General features: G+C 35.9%; 1 protein-coding gene across 1 annotated transcript in view; it reads left to right on the top strand.

The window, feature by feature from the left end:
- The window catches only part of FBXO3 (F-box protein 3), a 33,568-nt gene that overhangs the window by 9,130 nt on the left and 1,272 nt on the right, over nucleotides 1-23,166 (top strand). The window contains exons 4-10 of the mRNA XM_025356217.1: nucleotides 6,752-6,866; nucleotides 9,363-9,567; nucleotides 10,850-10,895; nucleotides 13,742-13,826; nucleotides 14,685-14,807; nucleotides 16,451-16,566; nucleotides 18,045-18,235. Coding sequence (XP_025212002.1) covers nucleotides 6,752-6,866; nucleotides 9,363-9,567; nucleotides 10,850-10,895; nucleotides 13,742-13,826; nucleotides 14,685-14,807; nucleotides 16,451-16,566; nucleotides 18,045-18,235 — 881 coding nt within the window. The remainder of the gene's footprint in view (nucleotides 1-6,751; nucleotides 6,867-9,362; nucleotides 9,568-10,849; nucleotides 10,896-13,741; nucleotides 13,827-14,684; nucleotides 14,808-16,450; nucleotides 16,567-18,044; nucleotides 18,236-23,166) is intronic.

A 23,166-nucleotide genomic window follows, 5' to 3' on the forward strand; every position in this document is an offset into this window, starting at 1 on the left:
TGCCATTCAGCTTTGTTTCTTTTATACTAAAATTTCTCTTTTTTTAATGAACTTTTTATTTTGGAGTAATTTGAGATTTACAGAAAAGTTGCAAAGAGAGTTCAGAGAGTTCTATACACCCCTCACCCTTTACCCTTATGTATCCCACTGTGGGACATTTATGAAACTAAAACATCTTCATTGGCACATTACTATTAACTAAACTCCAGACTTCACTTGAATTTCACCAGATTTTCCATTATTATCCTTTTTCTGTTCCAGGATCCAGTCCAGAATACCACATTGCATTTAGTTGTCATGTCTCCTTAGTGTACTCTGATCTGTGGCAGTTTCTTTGTCTTTTATGACCTTGACAGTTTTTTTTTGTTTGTTTGTTTTTTGAGACAGTCGCCCAGGATGGAGTACAGTGGCATGATCTTGGCTCACTGCATCCTCTGCCTCCCAGGTTCAAGCAATTCTCCTGCCTCCACCTCCCAAGTAGCTGGGACTATAGGCACAAACCACCACACCTGGCTAATTTTTGTATTTTTAGTAGAGACAGGGTTTCACCGTGTTGGCCAGGCTGGTCTTGAACTCTTGACCACAAGTGATCTGCCCCTGTGGGCCTCCCAGAGTGCTGAGATTACAGATGTGAACCAGCCACCACACCCAGCCCCTTGACATTTTTGAGAGAGTACTTATCAGGTATTTTGTATTAGGTTAGTGCAAAAGCAATTGCAGTTGCTCAAATCAGGTTCATCTTGATATTTTACTGATGATTAGACTGGAGCTGGAGTTATTTTCTTTTTTAGATAACTGCAGATGTGAAGTGCCCCTCTCATCAGTTTATGTCCAGGGGTACATGCTGTCACTAATGGTTTTAACTAGCATAGAGAAATAGGAACAAATTGTAAGTGCACAACTCATTGAATTATCACAAGGTAAACCTGTCCATTCTAACACCCTCCAGATCAAGAAGTAGAATATTATCTGTTCCTAGAAGCCCTCCTCATATTTCTTCCCTCTTTCACAGAGGCAACCATTATTCTGATTGTTTATGCTGTTGAGTAGTTTTCTTTTTTGAACTTTATGTAAGTTGTATGAATAAGTATTTTGTATGGATTATTTCACTTTGTGAGATTCAATCTTTTTGAGTGTAACAGAGTTTGTTAATTTTGGCTGCAGTATAGTACTCCATTATCTGAGTAGACTATTCCTTCTACTATTAATGGATATTTGGGTTATTTTTATTTCTAGCTATTACAAATAATGCTGTAAATTTTTATATACATTGTTGATGTCTATATGAGTATATTTCTACTGGGTAAATATCTGGCATTGGGTTTGCTGGGTTATAGAGTTGCTTATATTAAACTTCAAAAGATGGTGTTTAGTTTTGAAAGTAGTTCTACCAGTTTACATTCTTACCAGCACTTTAATGTTATCATTCGTTTTATTTTAACCTTTTTGGCAGGTGTGTAATGGTGGTTTTCATTCACATTTCCCTAAGATGTAGAATAATGACAGTTGTATTTCTATCTTTCCAAGCCTCATATATCATGTATTTCTTTTTCTTGCCTTATTGCACTGGCGAGGGCCTTCAGTACAGTGTTGGAGAAGAGTAATGATGGGATAGCGGGCATCCTTATCTTTCTGATTGCAGAGGGAAAGCTTTCAGCATTTCACCTTTAAATAAGATGTTTGCTGTAGGGTTTTTTTGGTAGATATTCTTTATCAGATTGAAGATAGTCCCTCTGATCCTAGTTGGGGAAGAGGGTTTTTGTTTTTGTTTTTTAAATGGATAATTGAATTTCTATCAAATGCCTTGTCTGCCTTATGATTCTCATGATTTTTCTCCTTATTTTGTTAATGCAGTGAAATGCATTAATCGCTTTTCTGAATGCTAAACCACTCTGTATTCCTGGAATAATCCTACTTTGATTGTAATATATTATCTTTTTTATATGTACTGGATATGATCTGCTAGTATTTTATTGGGATTTTTACATTTGTGTTCATGAGAGTTTGGCCTGTAATTTTCCTTTCTTGCAATGTTCTTGTCAGGTGTTGGTATCAAGATGATGCTGGCCTTATAAAACGAGTCGGGAAGTGTTGCCTCTTTTTCTGTTCCCTGGAAGAGTTTATGTAAGCTTGGTCTTATTTTTTGCTTAAATGATTAGTAGAATGCACCAGTGAAGCCATTCAATTCTGGAGTTTTCATTGTAGGAAAGTTTTAAATTATGGATTCAATTCCTTTATTAGATATAGGAGCATTTTGATTTTCTGTTTATTCTTATGTCAATTTTGATAAGTTGTTTTCTAGGAAATTGTCCACTTCATCTATTTTCAAATCTGTTGACATAGAGTTTTTCATAATATCCTCTTATCTTTTTAATGCTTGTTGGATCTGTGGTGCTATCACTTTTTCCATTTCTAATATTAATTATTTATACTTTTGCTGTTTTTCTTCATCAGTCTTGCTAGATGGGGTGAATTAATTTTATTAATCTTCTCAAAGAGCTGGCTTTTGCCTTTGTCAGTCCTTTACTGTATGTTTGTTTTTTATTTCATTAATTTCTTTGATGTCTTCTCTTTGAATTTACTGTGATTTTTTTTCTTTCTTGACTTGGGATCATTGCTTAGATCATAGATTTTCAGGCTTTCTTATTTTTTCAAATGAATTTAGAGCTCTAAATTTCCCACTGAGCACATTAGTTTGTCCCATAAGTTTTAATACATTGTATTTTCATTACCATGCAGTTCAAAGTATTTTCTGATTTCTTTGATTTCTTCTTTAACCCATGAATGATATAGAAGTGTATTACTTAATTTCTAAATATTTTGGACTTTTAAAGTAATCTTTTAAATATAATTTATAATTTAATTCCACTGTGATCACAGGATACACTTTATGTGAGTTCAGTCATTTAAAATTTGTTACAACTTATTCTGTGGTCTAGTATATGGTCTATTTTGGTAAATGTTTTGTGTATACTTAAAAATAATGTATTTTCTGCCATTATGGAGTTCAATACTGTATATATAATTAGGTAACATTTGTTAATCTTGTTCAAATCTTCTACACTCTTACTGAATTGTTTATTTTGTCTACCTGTTCTGTTAGTTAATGAGAGAAGTATGATAAAATCTGTTGCTGTGGTAGGCAGAATTCTGAGATAGTCCCCAAATTCCCACCCACTGGTGTACATGCCTGGTATAATGATCTCTCCTTGAGTGTAGGTGGTACTATGAAAATAACTGATTTTCTTCCATTAGGTCATATTATTTGAAAAGGTGAAGGGATTTTGCATATGTAATTAAGTTCCCAAATTAGTTGAATTTGAGTTAATTATTAATCAAAAAGCAAATTATCCTGACTGGGCCCCACTTAATCAGATGAGCCCTTAAAAGGGATTGGGCCCTTCCAGAAGTCAGATTCAATGTGCCTCTCCTATTGACTTTGAATAAGCAAACTGGCATATTATGGAGAGGGCCACATGGTAGAGAATGGTGGGTGACCTCCAGGAGCTGAGGGCCTCAGTCCTGAGGAATTGAATTCTGCCAACAACCAGTGAGCTTGGAAGAGGATCCTAAGCATACGATGCGTAAGATGAGATAGCAGCCCCAGTTGATGCCATAATTTCAGCCTTGTAGAGCCTGAGCAGAGGATCCAGTTGAGTCATATCTAGCCTCCTGACCTACAGAAACTGTGAAATAATAAGTGCTTTAAGCTGCTAATATTACAGCAGGAGAAAACTACAGCCACTGTGATTGTAGATATATCTTTTCCCCATTTTAGTTGTCATTTAAAAATATATTTTAAAGCTCTTATTAGGTACATAAAATTAGAATTGGAACATCTGTGTAGTGAATTTAACCTTTTTGTTATTACAGAAAGTCCTCCATTAGCTCTCATAAAGTTGTTTGCCTTAAAGTCTCATTTCATGTGATTTTAGTAGAGCTACTCTAGCTTTGTTTTCTGTATTTACTTTAAGATGTGTCTCTTGTATATAATTTTTTGTTTTTTATCTGGTCTGTCAGTTTGTCTTTTCATTAGATTATTTCATCTATTCATATTTAATAGATTTACTAATGTGTTTGAGTTGAGATATACCATGTTTCTGTTTGTTTTTCTATTTGTCCCACCTGTTCACTGTTCCTTTTTTGCAATCTTCTTAATTATGTTTCATTCCATTCCCTTCTCCTTTCTTTTTTTAGTGATTATATTAGAGATTAAAACATTGCATCTTTGACTTATTAAAGTCTAATGTAAATTAGTATTTTTTCCACTTCCTGGACAATGAAACAACTTTATAATGCATTAACTCCAATCACCTCCCTCCTGCCTTTTGATTTATAGTTTTTGTGATTTTGATTTTTAACATATTTAGTTTCCCTGAAAACATTCTTATTTTACATATTCAATATTCTTTTAGACTAACCTTCATATTTACCTTTTCTGGTTGCCCTTTATCCCTTCCTATGTCTTCATGCTTCCATCTGGGATCACTTTCCTTCCACCTGAAGAATTCCTTTTGGTATTTCTTTTCACTGACTGCTGCTACTGAATTTTTCTTTTGTTTGTCTAAACATGTATTTATTTCATCTTCATTGTTGAAGATATATTCACTGGTTATAGGGTTTTGGTCAGCAGTGATTTTTCTTCATCACTTTGAAGGTATCATTCTCCTGACTTCTATTGTTTATTTTCTTTTTAAAGACAGGGTCTTGCTTTGTTGCCCAGGCTGGAGTGCAGTGGCACAATCATAGCCCATTGCAGCCTCCAACTCCTGGGCTCAAGCAGTCCTCCCAGCTCAGTCTCCCGAGTAGCTGGGACTACAGGTGTGACACCATCCCTGGCTAATTTTTAAGTTTTTTTTTTTTTTTAATAGATGGGGGGGTCTTGCTATGTTGCCCAGGCTGGTCTCGAACTCCTGGCCTCAAGCCACCCTCCCACCCCAGCCTCCCAAAGTGCTGGGATTACATGCATGAGCCACTGAGTCCAGCTAACCTCTATTGTTTCTGTAGATAATTTAGCTGTCAATCACTGTTTTTCTTTTGAAGGTAATTGTACACTCACCTTATCCCCCACACTGCTTTTAAATTTTCTCTTTGTCTTTGATTTTAGCAGTTTTCCAAGATGCATCTAGATAATTATTTTGTTTGTAATTTTTCTCCATAGGGTTTATGGTGCTTCTGAATCATAGTTTGACATTTTCATCCATTTTGGAAAATTCTCTGCTGTTATCTCCAAATACTGCTTCTGCCTCATTCTGCTTTTCCTCTCCCTCTGGGATTCCAGTGCTTGTATCATAGACCTTTCTGCCATGTCCTCCCATGTGTGTCTTAGGCTCTTTTTGTGTTTTTCCATCCCTTTTTGTCATCTGACCTGGCTTCCAGTTTATAATTCCCTCATCAGCTTTGAAACTATGATTTGTTGTTAAACCCTTTCAGTGTATTCTTATTTTAGTTTTTGCATTTTTCAGCTCTAAGATTTCCATTTGATTCATTTTTATAGTTTCTAGTTCTCTGCTGAAATACTCGATCTTGTCATTTAATTCATTGAATGTATCAATTGTGGTTATTTTTAAGTCCATGTTTACTAACTCCAATAACGATGTATTATGGATTTGGTTCTATTTTCTATTTTTTCTCTTTCTTTAGTCAGATCTTGTCTTTGTATAGGCCTAGTTGTTTTTAATTTATTGCTAGACATAATTTGAAATTTGGGGTAACGTTATTTTCTTCTAGAGATTACTTTTGCTTTTGGCTAGCAGCTAGTCAATGGGCAGATCACTGTAATGCAATCAGGGATTGATATGATTGAAAGCTGGGCTTTAGTCTTTATGAAGACTAGTCTTATTTTCAGTTCATCCTTTTTCCTAGGATGTCAGTCGGGATCCTAGCCCAAAAACCTTGGGTTTTACCAGGTCCCTCTCTCCTCTGTGGACCCTGAACTCTGTTGTTTTGCCCTCTAGCCTCGTGGTACTGCCTAAAGCTTTGCACAGCTTCTTGGCCACTCAACCTCATATTTGCTTTCAGAATTGACAGCAATTTTTATCTTGTCTAAAGACAAGGTGGCTTCCAATGCCTGGCTCACCTCTCAGTCTCCCTCTTCTCCTGGACCCCTCTCCCCTGCCGTTGTGATTCTTCAAAAGTCTTCAAGCCAATTTTTTGTTGTTAATATTCAGCAAGAGGTTTAGTCCAACAACCTGGTGGGCTGCTGCTGAATGTCGATCTCTTCTCTTGGGATTTGTCATTATTTCCCACTTCTCAAAAGCTCGAATATGTGGCAAATTTACAAACATGCAAAATAGAGTTCAAGTTAATGGCCTCCCCACACATGAACCCATACCTTATGTCCTATATTTCCCATTGAGAGTCAATGTTAAAACTCTTAAGTAACATCAGTTTAGAGAACTTCCAGGGGTTTTGTTATTATTATTACTTTTTAATAAGGCAGTATGAATGTTTTAGATTTAGGCAATTTAGAGGTTTGTGTTATAATGTGAAAACATTATTGTGGATCTCATTGGTACCCACTTTCCATGTTTTACTAAGTGCCAGTGTTTTCCCTGTTGGGAGGAAACTAAGAAATTTGCTTGCTCAGTGCTTCAAATTAGGTTTCAATTCATTTCCCTCTATTTCAGCCGTAGATTTTGGACAGAATTCACTCACTCCAAGATTGTTTCATTAGTTAGCAGATAGATTGCATTTCTTCTTAGATTTAAGCTTGTTTCTTCACAATTCACTCTTTTTTGTGCCTTTATAGAGGGTGCTCGAGAGGAAGACCTTGACGCTGTGGAAGCGCAGATTGGCTGCAAGCTTCCTGACGATTATCGATGTTCATACCGGATCCACAATGGACAGAAGTTAGTGGTTCCTGGGTAAGATATTCAATGTTTTGGTTATTTTTAATGATGCAAGTTATTTTTTAGAATGAAAGTAAATAAATTGTATTTGTAGTTACCCTTAACAAATTAAAGACGCATGGAATTCCCTATTTCTCCTTTATAGCAATCCATAAGACAAAATCTATAGCTTGAATTAGATTTTACCAAAATAAATATATCTCATAAAAACACAGTTTCTATCAATATACTGGTATAGTTAAAGTGAAGTCTGGTATGGGATGGGAGATGGGACACACAGTAAAGGTATGTGCGATATATTTTAACCAAATTCTTCAGAACTCTTGAAATGTATATCTTATTACAGGCCAGGCAAATTATTTTGGGAGCTTGATGCAAATTCTACCTACTCTACATGTAAAGAGCAATCATTTGTCCAGAGCTGCATACACTACACTAAAGAAAATTGTTTTGTCATATTAAACACAGTCTATAGTTGAATGGCCTGTTTAAAATTTAATTCTAAAAAATGAAGTATTCATTGTGGAACTTTTTTTTTTTTTTTTTGAGACAGGGTCTTGCTCTGTCTCCCAGCTCGGAATGTAGTGGCGTGACCTCAGCTCACTGCAGCCTTGACTCCCCTGGCTCAAGCGATCCTGCCACCTCAGCTGTCCCAGTAACTAGAAGTACAGGCGCACCATCACGCCCGGCTACTTTTTTGTATTTTTTGTAGAGATGGGGTCTTGCCATGTTGCCCAGGCTGGTCTTGAATTCCTGGGCTCAAGCAATTCCTGCCTCAGCCTCCTAAAGTGCTGGGATTACAGATGCAACCCATGCATCCAGCCTTTTTTTTTTTTTCCAAGAGATGGTGTCTTGCTATATTGCCAGGCTAGTGGTATTTAACTCCTGGGCTCAAGCAATCTTCCTGCCTCTGCCTCCCAAGTAGCTGGGGCTACAGGCATATACCACTGTGCCTTGCTCAGCTTTATTTATTTGTTTTTTTAAGATTTGTTTTACAAACTTTTATTATTTTAAATTTTTATTTATTATTATTATTTTTAGAGATGGGGTCTTACTATATTGCCCAGGCTAGTCTTGAACTCCTAGGCTCAAGGGACCCTCCTGCCTCAGCCTTCCAGCCAACCATATCCACCTTACATGGTGGAACTCTTGGGTAAAAGTGGACCATGCAGTAGTCATCAGAATTCACCCACAGTTTTAGAAGGCTGTGCTTTGAATGGGCCTACTCCTTTTGCACTTTTATGAAAGTCAGCTATTTCAGAGACATTGTGCTTGTGAAATGCTAATAAGAATTTAAGGAGAACTTTGCATTGTTCTTATTGGAACCTGGTGTTCCTTTGTATGTGAAGAATCATGTGAGACTCTGTTACAATTTCAGATGAGGGTTGAATGAGTATAGGGAATCCCGGAGGTAATCACATTGAGATTACAAGGTAGCCTTCAGAAGTCAAATATTGGGGGCAGGGCACGGTGGCTCACGCCTGAAACTAGTTCTTTGGGATGCCAAGGCAGGAGGACTCCTGCAGTCAGGAGTTCAAGACCAACCTGGGTAGCATAGCAAGATCCTGCCTGTCTCTATAAAAAATTAAGTTACAAACAATTAGCCAGACTTGGTAGTATGCACCTATAGCTCCAGCTACTCAGGACCTGTGGATCTCTTGAGCTCAGGAGTTTGGGGCTGCAGTAAGCCACTGCACTCCAGCCTGGGTAACAGAATGAGATCCTGTCTCAGAAAAAGAAAGAAATCAAATATTGGGTATAGGTCAGAAACAGAAGTCAGTTAGGACTAGATGACCCTAAATTATTGGCTATTTTTTCCTATTGAACTGAAACTTGACAAAGTTGAAAAATTGTCAGATTTTAAGAGCAAACAGGAAAGAACTTTGTTAGAAGAGTTGCCCAGAACCGACATGACAAATAGGTCATAAATTGCAACCCAGGGATTTTTATCTATACATGGCTCAAGCATTGAGACTTAGGAATCTCATCAAGGAATACCTTGATACCTGTATTGCTATATGTATATTTAATGACATTAATCTATACCCCAGGCATCCAACTTTGTGAAAATTTGGACAAGGTTTAAGCTGCTTTACATTTATACTCTCTGGTTGCACAGGGTAAGCTAAAGGTTGTATCAAGATAAACGCATCAGATAATTTACTTCTTTAAACATTAAATTGGCCATACATACATGGCTAGCAGAACACCAGCAAATCAATATATCATGGCAAGATGGATTCTTGAAAACAATAAAACTGTATTTCTTTTTAAAACATTGCCATTTAGACATTTAATTAATTTTTAATTTAAATCGAATCTTTTTTCCAATCAAAAGAGTTTGAATTAAATATTTAGAAATTATAGTGCTTTGGGTATTCCTGATTTGGAATTGTCATGTTAATTAGTACTCATAAAGTTGTGAGTGGGAAATTATTATTCATCAGAAAGATGAAGCACAGCTGTTTGGCACTGCCGGGTATTACATGTTTGAGTCTGTATGCTCCTCAGGTTATTGGGAAGCATGGCACTGTCTAATCACTATCGTTCTGAAGATTTGTTAGACGTCGATACAGCTGCCGGAGGATTCCAGCAGAGACAGGGATTGAAATACTGTCTGCCTTTAACTTTTTGCATACATACTGGTTTGAGTCAGTACATAGCAGTGGAAGCTGCAGAGGGCCGAAACAAAAATGAAGTTTTCTACCAATGTCCAGTAAGTAGAACGTGTGTTTAAATATGGCATTAAGATGTGTTCTGATGGTTGTATAAATGCATGCATTAGGTATTTTCAGGATTGTAGAATGGGTATAGAATATTACGCATTTTAGTCATAGACCTCTCTAACTAGAGTTAATATTCTGACATAATGGCATGGAACCCAAGAGAAAACTTGACAGTTGGACATAAAAAACTAGTGTATATACAGAGGAAAAGCTATGATTTGTCTTAAGGTATATTAAGGAAGACTAATGAGGAGCTTTTTGTTGAAGTAATTAATTGTAATACATGTTTCAGACTTGCCAAAAATTTAGCCTTTGAACATCCTTTGATTCATGCTTTGAGTGCAATAGAAACTTTTAAAACTTTCTTCAGTGAGTATTTGACATATCGAAAAATGTAGTTCTTTTTTTAGGAGACTTTTATTATTTTAATGTAACCACAGAAAATATTATGGTATTGGTTTCATTTAATAAAAATGAAAAAAAAATTTTAAGTTCTCAATAATTTCTCACACACCCTCTGCCTTCATTTTTGCCTTGATATGAACTTTTTACTTAAAAAAGGAATTTAAAATATAAAATTCTAAATTTTGGCTGGGTGTGGTGGCTGACACCTGTGATCTCAGCACTTTGGGAGGCTGAGGCAGGTGGATCAACTGAGATCAGAAGTTTGAGACCAGCCTAGCCATCATGGCAAAACCCCATCTCTACTGAAAAAAAAAAAAAAAAACACAAAAATTAACCAGGTGTGGTGGCGCACGCCTGTAGTCCCAGCTACTTGGGGAGGCTGAGGCAGGAGAATTGCTTGAATCCAGGAGACGGAGGTCATAGTGAGCTGAGATCAAGCCACTGCATTCCAGCCTGGGCAACAGAGCAAGGCTGCCTCTCAAAAATAAAAAATAAAAAGAAAATGCTTTTCGTAGTTGAGACTTGTGACTCTACCTAACATTTTACATATTTAAAGAGCTTTTATAGCTTTTAATTTTTTAAAGCATTTTCATACTTTTTATCTCATTTTTGACTTGATGTCTCTGTAAGGTTGTAGGATGGTAGCTTGGTCTCTCCATTTACTGAGAAGAGTGAGTAACCTAGAATTGTTCAAATCTCTTGACTCTGATTCAGAACCCTTTCTTCTAGGATAACAAGCCATATATCTTCTTATTTCAACTTTATTTTTATCTGTTTTGCCTCATCTCCAGGGAAAGATACAGATAATGAACAATGAAAAATTAAGTAAAATATGTTTTTATCGATTGTATTCTTTTTCTCACCTAGGACCAAATGGCTCGAAATCCAGCTGCTATTGACATGTTTATTATAGGTAGGAAAGAAAAAAGTCTTTTTTCCTGCTTCTTCTTCCTGGATATCATAAAAAAATTAAATTGGTAAAAACTTTTTCAGCTACTTTAGCAGCTGGCAATTTCATACTTGGATTTCTTTAAGGTTTGCTGGTTTATAAAGTACTGCATCTAGGTTTTCATTAGAACAGTTTTTGTATTGAATATTTTTAATTTTGAAAAAAGCCAATCCATATACAATCTCATGCTCTGAGGACTCTTCTATAAGGCAATGAAATACGCAGAATTGCTGTGAATGTGTATATATTTTTCTTAATGCACGTGTATTATTCATTATATTCATGTATAATTGGAGATACAGATACATAAAGCAACTTTAAACTTTTTCTCTTTTGGTGCTACTGCAGTAGCATTAAGATACTAAGTCACGTTAGAGACCTCTAAAGCAACAGTGTTTAGGGACTAATATAAACTCTATACCTCATAAACTCCTTGGTACAACTAGTTTTTCTTGGCCTTAAAAGAGTATTGCTTATAGGTTTTGAGAACCCTTCAATTTGTAAGTAACTACAGCTCACCCCTTTGCTATTTATCCCGTCTTGTCTTGTTTGGATTTTGGTCATCTAGAGAAGCTTCCAGACTGTCCATTCTGCTTTTTAAGGGTGCTGAGTGACATATATTAAACATCTCCATATATGAATAGTAAAGGGTCCTTATAGACTAAGGCATTTGTATTCAATTCTGTCTTCTCATTGGAACTTTGAACAATGAACAATGTATCTCATTGGAACTTTGAACTCTATTTGTTCCATACTATGGCACATCCACGTTCATGGTGTACTTCACAATATCAAGATCTCACCCTTACCTAGTAAGTTATAAAACGCTTTTAAATGTAGGTCCTAGCTTTCAGCTCACTCTGACTCATGTGGTCTCTGGTTTCTAAGTTAAGCACCCTCTGGAGCTGTTTCCTGTGCTCATTGCCCTCGTTGGTATTTTTGCATAGCACACACTTTCAGAGATTACCATAGTGGCTGTGGTCCAGCAGTGCTACTCAGTTTATAAATGAAAGGCAGCCAAGTGCTAAGGTAAGCTGCTGCCCAGCCTCTGTGAGTTCCTTACTCTTAGTTTGGTGCTCATCTGACATGGTGTGTAGAACCTCACCACTCCAGCAGAGTACTAAGGTGTAATAATACTATGCCAGTAGCTGGGATTTCTCTTAAAATGGGAGAGCAAAGCAAAAGATTGAGAGACACTGAGAAGAGATGAGGTGGGAAGTTAATGCGGGGAGAAAGGACGAAAAAGGAGCTTCCTTTCAGCTGCCTTGAAAAAGCTCCAGAACCATCAGAGAGACCCCAACACATGGGCTCACTTTAAAAGGTAAATTACCTTAGAACATAAAAATTGCATCTTGATTCAACTAAGTTTGTTTAGACTGGTAACACACAAAATAGCATAAACTGGTGGTCAGTGTGCTATTAATAGATATTTAAGAAAACTGGAATCTGTCAGATAAGTTTAGTAGTGAGTGCAGCCTAGTCTGTCCTCATCTTAAAGAATACACTCTGGTCCGTATTGTAATAAAATAAGGTAGATTAAAATACACCATGCCAATCTTTTTATGCAAACCACAAATTTGTCTCTACTTATATAACATTTTTTCCACAAAATATACATATATATGATTTTTTAAAATTCAGAGAAATTACTAGTGCTAAAAATGTAAAATTATACCCTCTATGAATTTTAATGACATTATATAGCTTCTTAATATCTTACTCAAAGTAGGTACATGATCAATGAACCTTGAATACAAGTGTTTAATAAATAATGGGTCAGAATGGGTCATTAATAGATATTGAGAAAAGAGCCAACTATTATAGTTTACCTTCTCTCAGTTGATGCCTTTTAAAAGCTTAAAGCCTTGTACCCTTAGATATAAGCCAAAATGTATCTTCTATCATTCCCTAAATAGAATAATTAGTAAACACTACACATTTAGCATATGACATTCAGTGTGACAGAGTGTAGAAACTGGGTTAATTGAAACCAGATTACAAAGAAATTCATTGAACAAAATTAATTAAAGGACTAATATGTTCTAGGCACTGAGATGTATTAACAGTAAATAATGGGGGGTCTGACAGACTTATGTTAAATATTACCTAGAAGGGGTAAACATTATTAATTCATGTAAATACTTGTTATAATCCAATCATTAGATCACTGATATATGGTCTGGACTAGACTGTTCCAGTAATCCTTTTCTGCTTTGAGCTGGTCACTAAGAATATGGAGGACCGCTGTGCAATTAAATCTATAGTAGTGTGCAACTAGACCACTTTGGGATTGGCTTGATGCACAGAACTCCACAATGCCATGTCCCTGGTAGATGTCCAGACTGAGCCTGGCTTCTGCCAAAATTTTGTGCTTGAGTCAGGATGTACCTGGACCAGGGAAGTCTGAGAATAGGTACTGATATTTTTCTTGTAGTTTCTTCCTAGACATAGCTGTATCTTCTTTGTTCTATATGTTCAATAAATTACAGAAAGAAGGCTTTTCATTCTTGTACCAGAATGAATTAAAGTTTAAAATTTGATTAATTGTAAGTGTAAAAAAATAGTTTGAAGGTCATTGGCGGATTCTCTAACAATAGTTGGGGGGATGAAAAGGGGGAGAATCCCAAGGAAATAAGGTAGATAGAATTGAGAATAGAAATTGACCTTATAAATGATTAGCACAATTATATCTATAAATGTTTCTAGTTTTGGTATCATACTGTAAAGTATAGAGGAATTACAATGTTTCCTATATAGATTTTATAAAACTATTTGTTCTTTTCTTTTTTTCTCCCTTTCCTGGTTTATAGGTGCTACTTTTACTGACTGGTTTACCTCTTATGTCAAAAATGTTGTATCAGGTGGCTTCCCTATCATCAGGGACCAAATTTTCAGGTATTTTATTTAGGTCTTTTTGGATTGAAATGATTGTAAATCAGAAAAAAATGATAACTCACAGATCATGAAATGAAGTTTCCCAAGAAGGTTGATAATAAAACCTCTCTATTGAGATTGATAATAGAAGATTGTCTTCAATCTCACTATTTTATTCTCACCTTAAAGCCAAACATCTAAATGCTTAGACAACTGGTATTTTTCCTATCCGGAAGAATCAAGAAAAAGGTGATTTTGATTTAGAAACTATGGGTTAATAGTATCTATATAATTTATTTTTGAAAAAAAAACAAAAAGTTATTTGGCAACTGATAGATTTATTATGAATAGCAAGTCAGTAACTGTTAATTCCTGGCAAATATTTATTATCTCTAAATGGAACATTCAGGTATTTTAGATAGTATTGGAGGTAATACTGGTTCATAATAGCCTGGTTGGCAGAAATGATAGACTGATTATACATTAGAGGCTTCTGGGAACAGCATACTTGCACATTTTTATTGTCAGAGCCATCATTTAGCATTAGCCATCATGTAGCTGGGTTTTCAGATGTCCCAAAAGTTTCCTTAGCCCTGGAAACTGAATAAGCTCATTTTTGTTTCCAAGCTAATTACCAGTCCATTATTGGAACCACTGATCATTGAACCTTGATTGCTGTCATTACTGATCCAGAGTTACCAAGGTTTTATAGTTTTTTTCTAGTTTCCTTCTAAGTTTAATAGGACTATACCCAAATATTATTGAACTTTTCTGAGTCTGAAATATGATTTAAATTTTTCGTCCTAAAGTATAACCTATTTTGCATTGTATCTTTTAAATCCTGTAGATTTTAAAATGTTTAATTTTTAAATTACCTAGATACGTTCACGATCCAGAGTGTGTAGCAACAACTGGGGATATTACTGTTTCCGTTTCCACATCGTTTCTGCCAGAACTTAGCTCTGTACATCCACCCCACTATTTCTTCACATACCGAATCAGGTGAGAATTTTAAATGGGGTCGCCTTTCAGTTAATGGTGGGATATATCCAATGGACATGTTGCTATTGTCCCATTCGACATGATATGTAAGACACATTTTGAAAGAACTTGCTGAAGTTGGGAGGAAGGTGGATACATTTTCTCTAAGATAGTGGTCATGGAGGACTTGGACTTCATATTAACCTCTAAGTTATTTAAGTTATTTCTTGAAAATATACTGGGTATTAAGTATTGTGCCAGGTACTGTGGAAATGGACCACTAAGTTGTAGTCGTCATTAAAGCTCTAAGTTGTAATGTATTCTAGAAGCTGTCAAATTGCCATAATAAAGTCATGCATTTTAAATTTCATGTGGCCTATTTATATTCAATTAAAAAAATCTAATAAATGTGTATTGCGTGCTTCATGGATGCCAGACATAGTGTTAGACGTTGAATTTTATTAAATAAGAAGCAAATATTTTAAATTTATATTAGTTAGAAGTATTCTGTGCTATGACACAAAGATAACTCATTGCCCTAAGGGATTAAGAATACTGTGTTTTAAAATATATTTTTATGTGTTTTATGTTATATATAAGTATATTTTAAAATACACATACATGCATATATGCATACTGGAAGTATTTTAGTAAACTATAACTACCTGGAAGCATCCTAGGATTTAGATACTGTATGCAACCTTTGCTATATCCAAGTACACGTATATAGATATTTGTTGTTTTACTTGTTTGATTTAGATCCTGCCTAGGATTGAGATGTGCTCAAAATAAACATATCAACGCATACTTATAGGATACTCAGAGTGAATATAAGAGACACTAGATTCCTAGGGAAAGGGGAAAGCGATAGCATTGGGAAACAGAGTCAAAGTGTAATCCCAGGCTGGACGTGGTGGCCCACGCCTATAGTCGCAGCACTTTGGGAAGCCAAGGTGGGAGGATTGTTTGAGCTTAGGAGTTCAATACCAGCCTGGACAACATAGTGAGACCTTGTCTCTACAAAAATTTCAAAAAAAATTATCCTGGTATAGTGGCACATGCCTGTAGTCCAGGCTACTGGAGGGGCTGAGGCAGAAGGATGGCTTCAGCCTAGGATGTCAAGGCAGCAGTGAGCCCAAGATTACGCCACTGCACTCCAGCCTGGGTGGCAGAGTGAGACCCTGTCTCAAACAAAAAAAGTGTAATCCCAGTAACTGGTGCCGTTTTGCCTTAAACTTTCTAGAAACTAATGGAAAAAAGGGAAATGGGTTGTATAGCCTTATGCAGTTAAAGAGAGACTTTCAGTTCTCCAGAAGTTTTTCATGGCACTATCTTCTAGAAAGCATTTGCCAAATTTGATCTTTATTTGAACAGCAAAAGATTGTTGTTACCATTATGTTGCATATTTTGTGTTGCCCTTTCTATTGTTGATCCACACTGACAGTCAAATGCGTAAGTTGAGTAAAAGCATTTTTGTAGAGGGATCCAGCTAATGAAGCCGGTATCTTTGAGAACTTAGAAAAATAGATGGCTAACATGGACTTTGGGTTGGGTTTCTTAATTTTTTGGAAATTTTTCTTCATAGTGTTAGCCTGAATAGTGTATCTCTTAAACCAAAGAAACAAGCCAGATTTTTGTCTCTACCACCCCATTCCCTTCTCTAGGATTGAAATGTCAAAGGATGCACTTCCTGAGAAGGCCTGTCAGTTGGACAGTCGCTATTGGAGAATAACAAATGCTAAGGGTGACGTGGAAGAAGTTCAAGGACCTGGAGTAGTTGGTATGGAACCCAAGATTTAGGTTTATACATTAATTCCTTAGAAGAAGTCTTAGACTTTGCATCATAAATATAACATAAAAGGTCATTATCCTATTAATTTAATCCCTTAAGCATTAACTTTTCTAAAATAATAGCAAACTCAATTATTCAGGGATTGATTTCCCTTTCTGTGGATCACCTGGGGTTCTTTGCTTTTCCTTCATTTTTTTTTTTAACTGGTTCATTATTCATTATATTTTGTGGGTTAGAACACATAGGGCAGAAAGGGGAAATAAATTTTGTATTGGTCATGTTTTTTTGAAGTTTGGGGGGAAATGTTAAAATTAATGGCATGAATTTTTATTGTTTGTGGATTTCAGTCACTTTAGTTGTGGTTACCATTGTCATTTGGCTTTCTTAAAGATTATGATTATCTGAAGTCTCTGAGCCCTCAGATTCTTCAGGTTTGAATATGTGCTCCAGGAAAATAACATATTTATGCTATGTACTTCTGTTATCAGTCCTAAGCATATGCAGAATCCAGTTTAAGGTTTTCTAAATTCATTGCTATGAATAGATCTACATGTTTACTTAACAAATTTTTTTTCCTGGGCTTGAGTTCAGGAATATTTTCTGGATATAGTGCTAAGAGAGAGGTTTTATTAAACCACAGTTCTTTTTCTGCCATTTGGTTCAGTGGTGTAAGGACTCTCCCTTGTGAGTGCCATTTTGTCTGATCTGAATGCTTAGGATGCATCTTCACAGTTTTAGGTTTCTGTTTCTTGCTACTTTAAAAATATTTAGATTACCCTTATCTCTGTTTGAACTGGTGTCTGTAATGCTTTTTATTACTCATATTTTAAAGGTTGTGTCTTCAATGCCTCAAAGCTTTTTGAAAAAGAAACATGCCTGTTCTGTTCTGTTTGTTTTTTTTTTTTCACTAGATACTTCCCACCTTCTACATTGTAGGGAATTTGAGGAATACATTAAAAAAATGTTGAGAGGGCTAGGCGCAGTGGCTCCTACCTGATATCCCAGAACTTTGGGAGGCCAAGGTGGGCGAATCACCTGAGGTCGGGAGTTTCAGACCAGTCTGACCAACGTGGCAAAACCCTGCCTCTACTAAAAATACAAAGATTAGCCGGGCATGGTGGCAGGCACTTGTAATCCCAGCTACTTGGGAGGCTGAGGCAGGAGAATCGCTTGAACCTGGGAGGTGGAGGTTGTAGTGAGCTGAGATCATGCCACTGCACTCCAGCCTGGGCAACAGAGCAAGACTCTATCTCAAAAAAAAAAAAAAAAAAAAAAAGTGAAGAGGAATAAAATACCTACTCATTGTCCTATCACTGTTAACATTTTGTTACATTTTCTTTTGGAATTTTTTTTTCTAACTGTGCATTTACTATTATGTAGTTTACATAATGCCATGGAGACCATACCTTATTTATTGTAATAAATGAATTTTATACTTTGGTTTATTGTTACTGTTTTCCCTGCAGGTGAATTTCCAATCATCAGCCCAGGTCGGGTATATGAATACACAAGCTGTACCACATTCTCTACAACATCAGGATATATGGAAGGATATTATACCTTCCACTTTCTTTACTTTAAAGACAAGATCTTTAATGTTGCCATTCCCCGATTCCATATGGCATGTCCAACATTCAGGGTGTCTATAGCCCGATTGGTAAGTTAAATTTTCCTCTAGTGCTGATTTACGTGACTTTGTAGGGTTAACACTGCAGATAAGGCAGGCAAGTAGTTAAGTTTATAAATTGCATTCCAGAGAACCGTAGAGATTTTGAGGAAATATCTTGGGGGTCATGTGAATTTATTGAGAGAAATGGACAAGTAAATGAGGCTCCATAGTCTCTAACCAGAGAATTTCTGCTATCTGTTTTAAAGATTCAACTTCTTTTTCACTGTTCAGTGGCCTAAATGTTTTAGATTAGGAGAAATACCACATTAGACCAGTTAGAATCAGCTTTAAGACTGGGAAAACAACTTCTTACAGTGTTTTTGCTCAAACTTCCAATTTAATGTCAAATAAACAAATATTCCAGAAAGATCATTATAAAGAAAATTTAATGTGTAGATGTATACTTTTGGCAGTCTCTCTGGGATCATTTCTTAAGTCAACTAGGTATATTATTAAAATCTTGTTTTTAGGGTTACCTTATGACAAGTGTAACAGTAACCCCAATCTTAGAGACTATAACATGATTAAAGAAAATTATGAAGCTCCAGTTATACAATGGGGATAAAATATGAATTATATACCCAGAGTGCAATTGAGTTGTAGGTGTTGAATCTTTGGAAAATACCCTCTAGCTTCTGGAATGACCCTGATGGATGGGTATAAATTTGGGAAGATGGACATGATATTAATCTGACCCAGAGCTGACACATTTTCAACTCCAGTTTGGAAAGAGAAGGCTGATAATGAGACTTTGGGCCATTACCTATGTGGCATATCTAGTGAAAAGAATCTACAGTGTGCGTTTGGAAGTGAAGATTTAGCTTTCTTCCCAGTGGAGGAATGCCAGAAACTGTATTTCCAGTACTGGGAATTTGCTACTTAGGATAACAGAATTCCTTTTTTGACTGGCCCAGTATCTGTATGAGTTTGGAATAATCTTATCCTTACATGTTTGATATGATTCATCAGTGAAGTTATCAGGGGCTAGAGTTCTGTTTGTGGAAAAATTTTGAAATTTGAATTTAATTTCTTTAATATTCATATTTTCTATTTCTTCTTGTTTCAGTTTTGGTAATTTGTGCCTTTCAAGGAATTTGTCCATTCCATCTAAATGTTGAATTTATTGGTATAAAGTTATTGACAGTATTCCCTTGATATCCTTTTAATGGCTACAAAAGCCATAATCACATGTCCTCTTTTGTTCTTAATATTGTTAATTTATATCTTTTGTTCATTGCTTTAGCTAGGGGTTTATAATTTTTATTGATCATTTAAAGGAGCAACTTTTGGTTTTACTAATTTTCTCTATTTGCTTATTTTCTATTGCATTGATTTCTGCAGTTATCTTTATTTCTTTCCTTCTACTTTGAGTTTAATTTGCTTTTCTTCTAGCTTTTTTAAGGTAGAAGTTTATATTAGTAATTTTAGACCTTTTTTCTCTCCAAGCACTGTTTTAGCTGCATTTCACAAGTTGTGATGTGTTTTCATGAACGTGTAGTTCAAAATAGTGTTAGATTTCCCTTGTAATTTAATTTTGATCTATGACTTTTCTAGAAATGTGTTAATTTTCAAACATTTGGGGAGTTTTCAGTTATCTTTTGACTATTGATTTTTAAAATTTATTGTGGTTAGAGAATTTGCTCTGTATTTTCAATCCTAAATGTTTTATGGCCCAAAATTATGGTTTATCTTGGTAAATGATCCTTGTATATTTGAAAATAATGTACATTCTGCTATTTTGGGGAATATTATTCTACAAATGATAGGTCAAATTGGTTGACAGTGTTTTTCAAGTCTTCTGTATACTTGTTGATTTTTTTTTTTTTTTGGTCTTTGTCCTATCAACAAGTGAGAGATGATTGTTGAAATCTCCAAATATAATTATAGTTTTTTGTTTCTCTTTTTAGGCCTATCAGGTTTGCTTCATGTATTTTGAAGCTGTATAATTATATGCAAATATGCTAAGGATTATGATGTATTTTTAATGACATAATTCTTTCATCATTATGAAATCTCCATCTTTATTGCTGATAATATTCCTTGTCCTAAAGTTTAAAGAGCATTGAGGTTTGTTTTGGTAGGCAGTTGAGTTACTATTGGGTCAACTTGATCCTTTGGCATCTTGTTTGTTTTTAATGTTTGTTAGGGTGGGTGTAAAGTAGTCTTTATTTAAGGACAGCGGTTGTCAACTTTCAGTCTCATGACCCCCTGAAACTCTAAAAACTTACTGAGGACTCCGAAGAATTCTTGCTTATGTTGATTGTATTAACACTTACCATATCAGAAATTAAAACTGAGAAAGTTTTACAAGATTTACTTATTAGTTCCTTTTTAAATGACAATAATAAACCCATTTCATGTTCAGCTCTCCCTTAACTATGTTCTTTCTTATTAGTTTTCGTTTCCTTCTAACCACAAATAAACATATAAAATCTTGACCTACCTTGTGGAAAATGTTTTCTCTCAAGGATGAGAAATAAAATGAGAATTCTGGACTTACTTCTTACCGACATTAAAAAAGCCATGGGGGTTGTATTTGTTGACCTTTCCTGTTTGAATATTAGTTTCCTGATATGGAGAATTGTTCTGCTTTTTCATCCTCTACCAGTCTGATTAATTCGTAGGCTTAACACTTCCTTTTTCTTTCTCCTTGGAATGCCTCTTGGAAATATGCATTAGTTGGTCTTATGTCTTTTCTTGGTCTAGGTGGTATGCGTGTTTGGCTTGTTGGGGGCACTTTTAGAGGCTCCGGCTGCACATTTCCACTCTCTGTGTGTTCCTTTCTGCATCTGCTGTGTGTGTGTGTGTACACTTCTTTTCTGAGCAATCTCTCTCCTTAGCCACATTGAGTTCTTTAACAGTTTTTCTGTTTTCTTCTTCATTAAGATAATTAATAATCATACTACTCAGATAACATGTTTTAGAACTTCCCAAGCCTTTCCCTTTCCCACCTTTTGGACCTCCTAACTGAATTTCAAAGTCTTCATTCCTTAGATTAAACAAATAAATCCAAAGATAAAAAGAATGTAATGTCCTATAAGTCATATCAGTGTATATTTTCTCTGTTATTGTTAGTGTTATAATAAATCCTAAGTGACACATTTCCTTTCTCCTACATTAATTCATTTGCTTGTACAACAGCTATTTATTGAGTACTGTGATAAACAATATAATCAAATTCCCTGCCTTGAAATTTACATTCCAATTCAAAGAAACAAACTGTAACAATAAACACTGTGTCCTTATGTTAAGTAGTAATAAGTGCTATGGAGAAACAGCAGAGTAAAAGAGATAAAGAATGTATTGTTAGGTTGTTCTAATATAAAGATGGGTCAGGAGAGACCTCAGTGACATTTAAGCTGAAACGTGAAAGGAGCAGAGGGAATTAGGTGGATATGTGGGAGACAAGTGTTTGAAGCAAAGGAGCAGCACATGTGGAGGTTCTGAAACAATAATGTGCTTGGTGTGCTTGATCCAAGGAGGCCAGTGTAGCTGGAGTGCAGTGAACTACAGGGAGAGGGGCTAGAGATGAGATCAGAGGGATAATGGGGTGCTGGATCACGCAACACCATAAAAGCCTTGGTGGAAGGACTGTGGCTGACATCATGCCCCAGGTTGCCCCATACTTTCCAGAGTACCCAGTAGGTCCTTACTGTTCAGAATTCTGTTCAATGTAGCAACTCCTCCCATTGTGTCTCAAATGTGTGAGAGAGAACATTGACAGCAGAGTAAGTCATGGCTTGAGTAGAGACATTGCATGGGCAGAATTGACATTTCCAAGAGATATTCAGATGCACGTTCAACATCACTACTGTCCTAATCTGAGAGCCTCCATCAAGGTAATTTAAAAATAGAGGCTGTCATTTCCCTCCAGTGTGGGTTGATCTTAGGTATGTACTTAAAATGAATTGGCAAAGTGACACTGTGATTTCTGAGTTAGAAAAAGGTAATATTCCTTCAGCCTAGAGTTCTCTCTCTCTCTCCTGGGACATGTGTCTTTGACACCCTGAGCCACCATGTAAGAAGTCCAGCTACCATGAAGCCATCATGCAGAAGAGACCATGTAGAGACATCACATAGAGATAGAGGGAGGCACCCAGGAGCCCCAGCTGTTTCAGATTCCAGATATTTGGATCATCACGCGCAGGTACCAGAGATGTGAATGAAGATGCTCGTGAAATGACTGCAGTTCCACCTACCATCTGACTGCAACGTCACAGGAGACCCCAACCCAGAACCACTCCACTGAATACCTCCCAAATACCAACCCACATGAACCATGAGAGATAATAATGACTGTTGTTGTTTCAAGCCACTAAAAAAATAAAAGTATTTTTTTAAAAAGTAGAGGCTACTGATGGTTGAATTGAAATGATGTGTCTTTATAGTAGGAGCTCAATAAAAATCTTAAGAGTTCTTGTTGACAGTGCATAAAAGTTACCAGTAGAGGTCATACTTGATTAATATTTTCATATCCTCTTTTCTGTAAGTATATAGATTAATAATTATTATTCAGTGTATGAATATAAGTTCAGTAAAACTGTATCTTGGATTGTTACAAGTGGTCTGTTTGCTACCTTCTATGAATTATCAACTACTATATAAAAAATAAGTACTGGCTTAGTGAAATATTCATCCATTAAAACCATACTGAGCCGGGCTGCGTCGCATGCACCTGTAGTCCCAGCTACTCGGGAGACTGAGGTGGGAGAATTGCTTGAGCCCAGGAGTTCGAGGCTAGCCTAGGCAACATAGCAAGAACTTGTCTCTAAGAAAATTTTAAAATAAACAATTTTTTAAAAAAGAAGATCTTCCATTAAACAACAACAACAAAAACCACACTGAGCATTATTTAACACAAGATACAAAATCCACTCCAGAATGTTGCATCAACATGTGTGTTGTGAGAATACACTGTT

The sequence above is a fragment of the Theropithecus gelada genome, chromosome 14, assembly GCF_003255815.1.
Source record: "Theropithecus gelada isolate Dixy chromosome 14, Tgel_1.0, whole genome shotgun sequence".
NCBI lineage: Eukaryota > Metazoa > Chordata > Mammalia > Primates > Cercopithecidae > Theropithecus > Theropithecus gelada.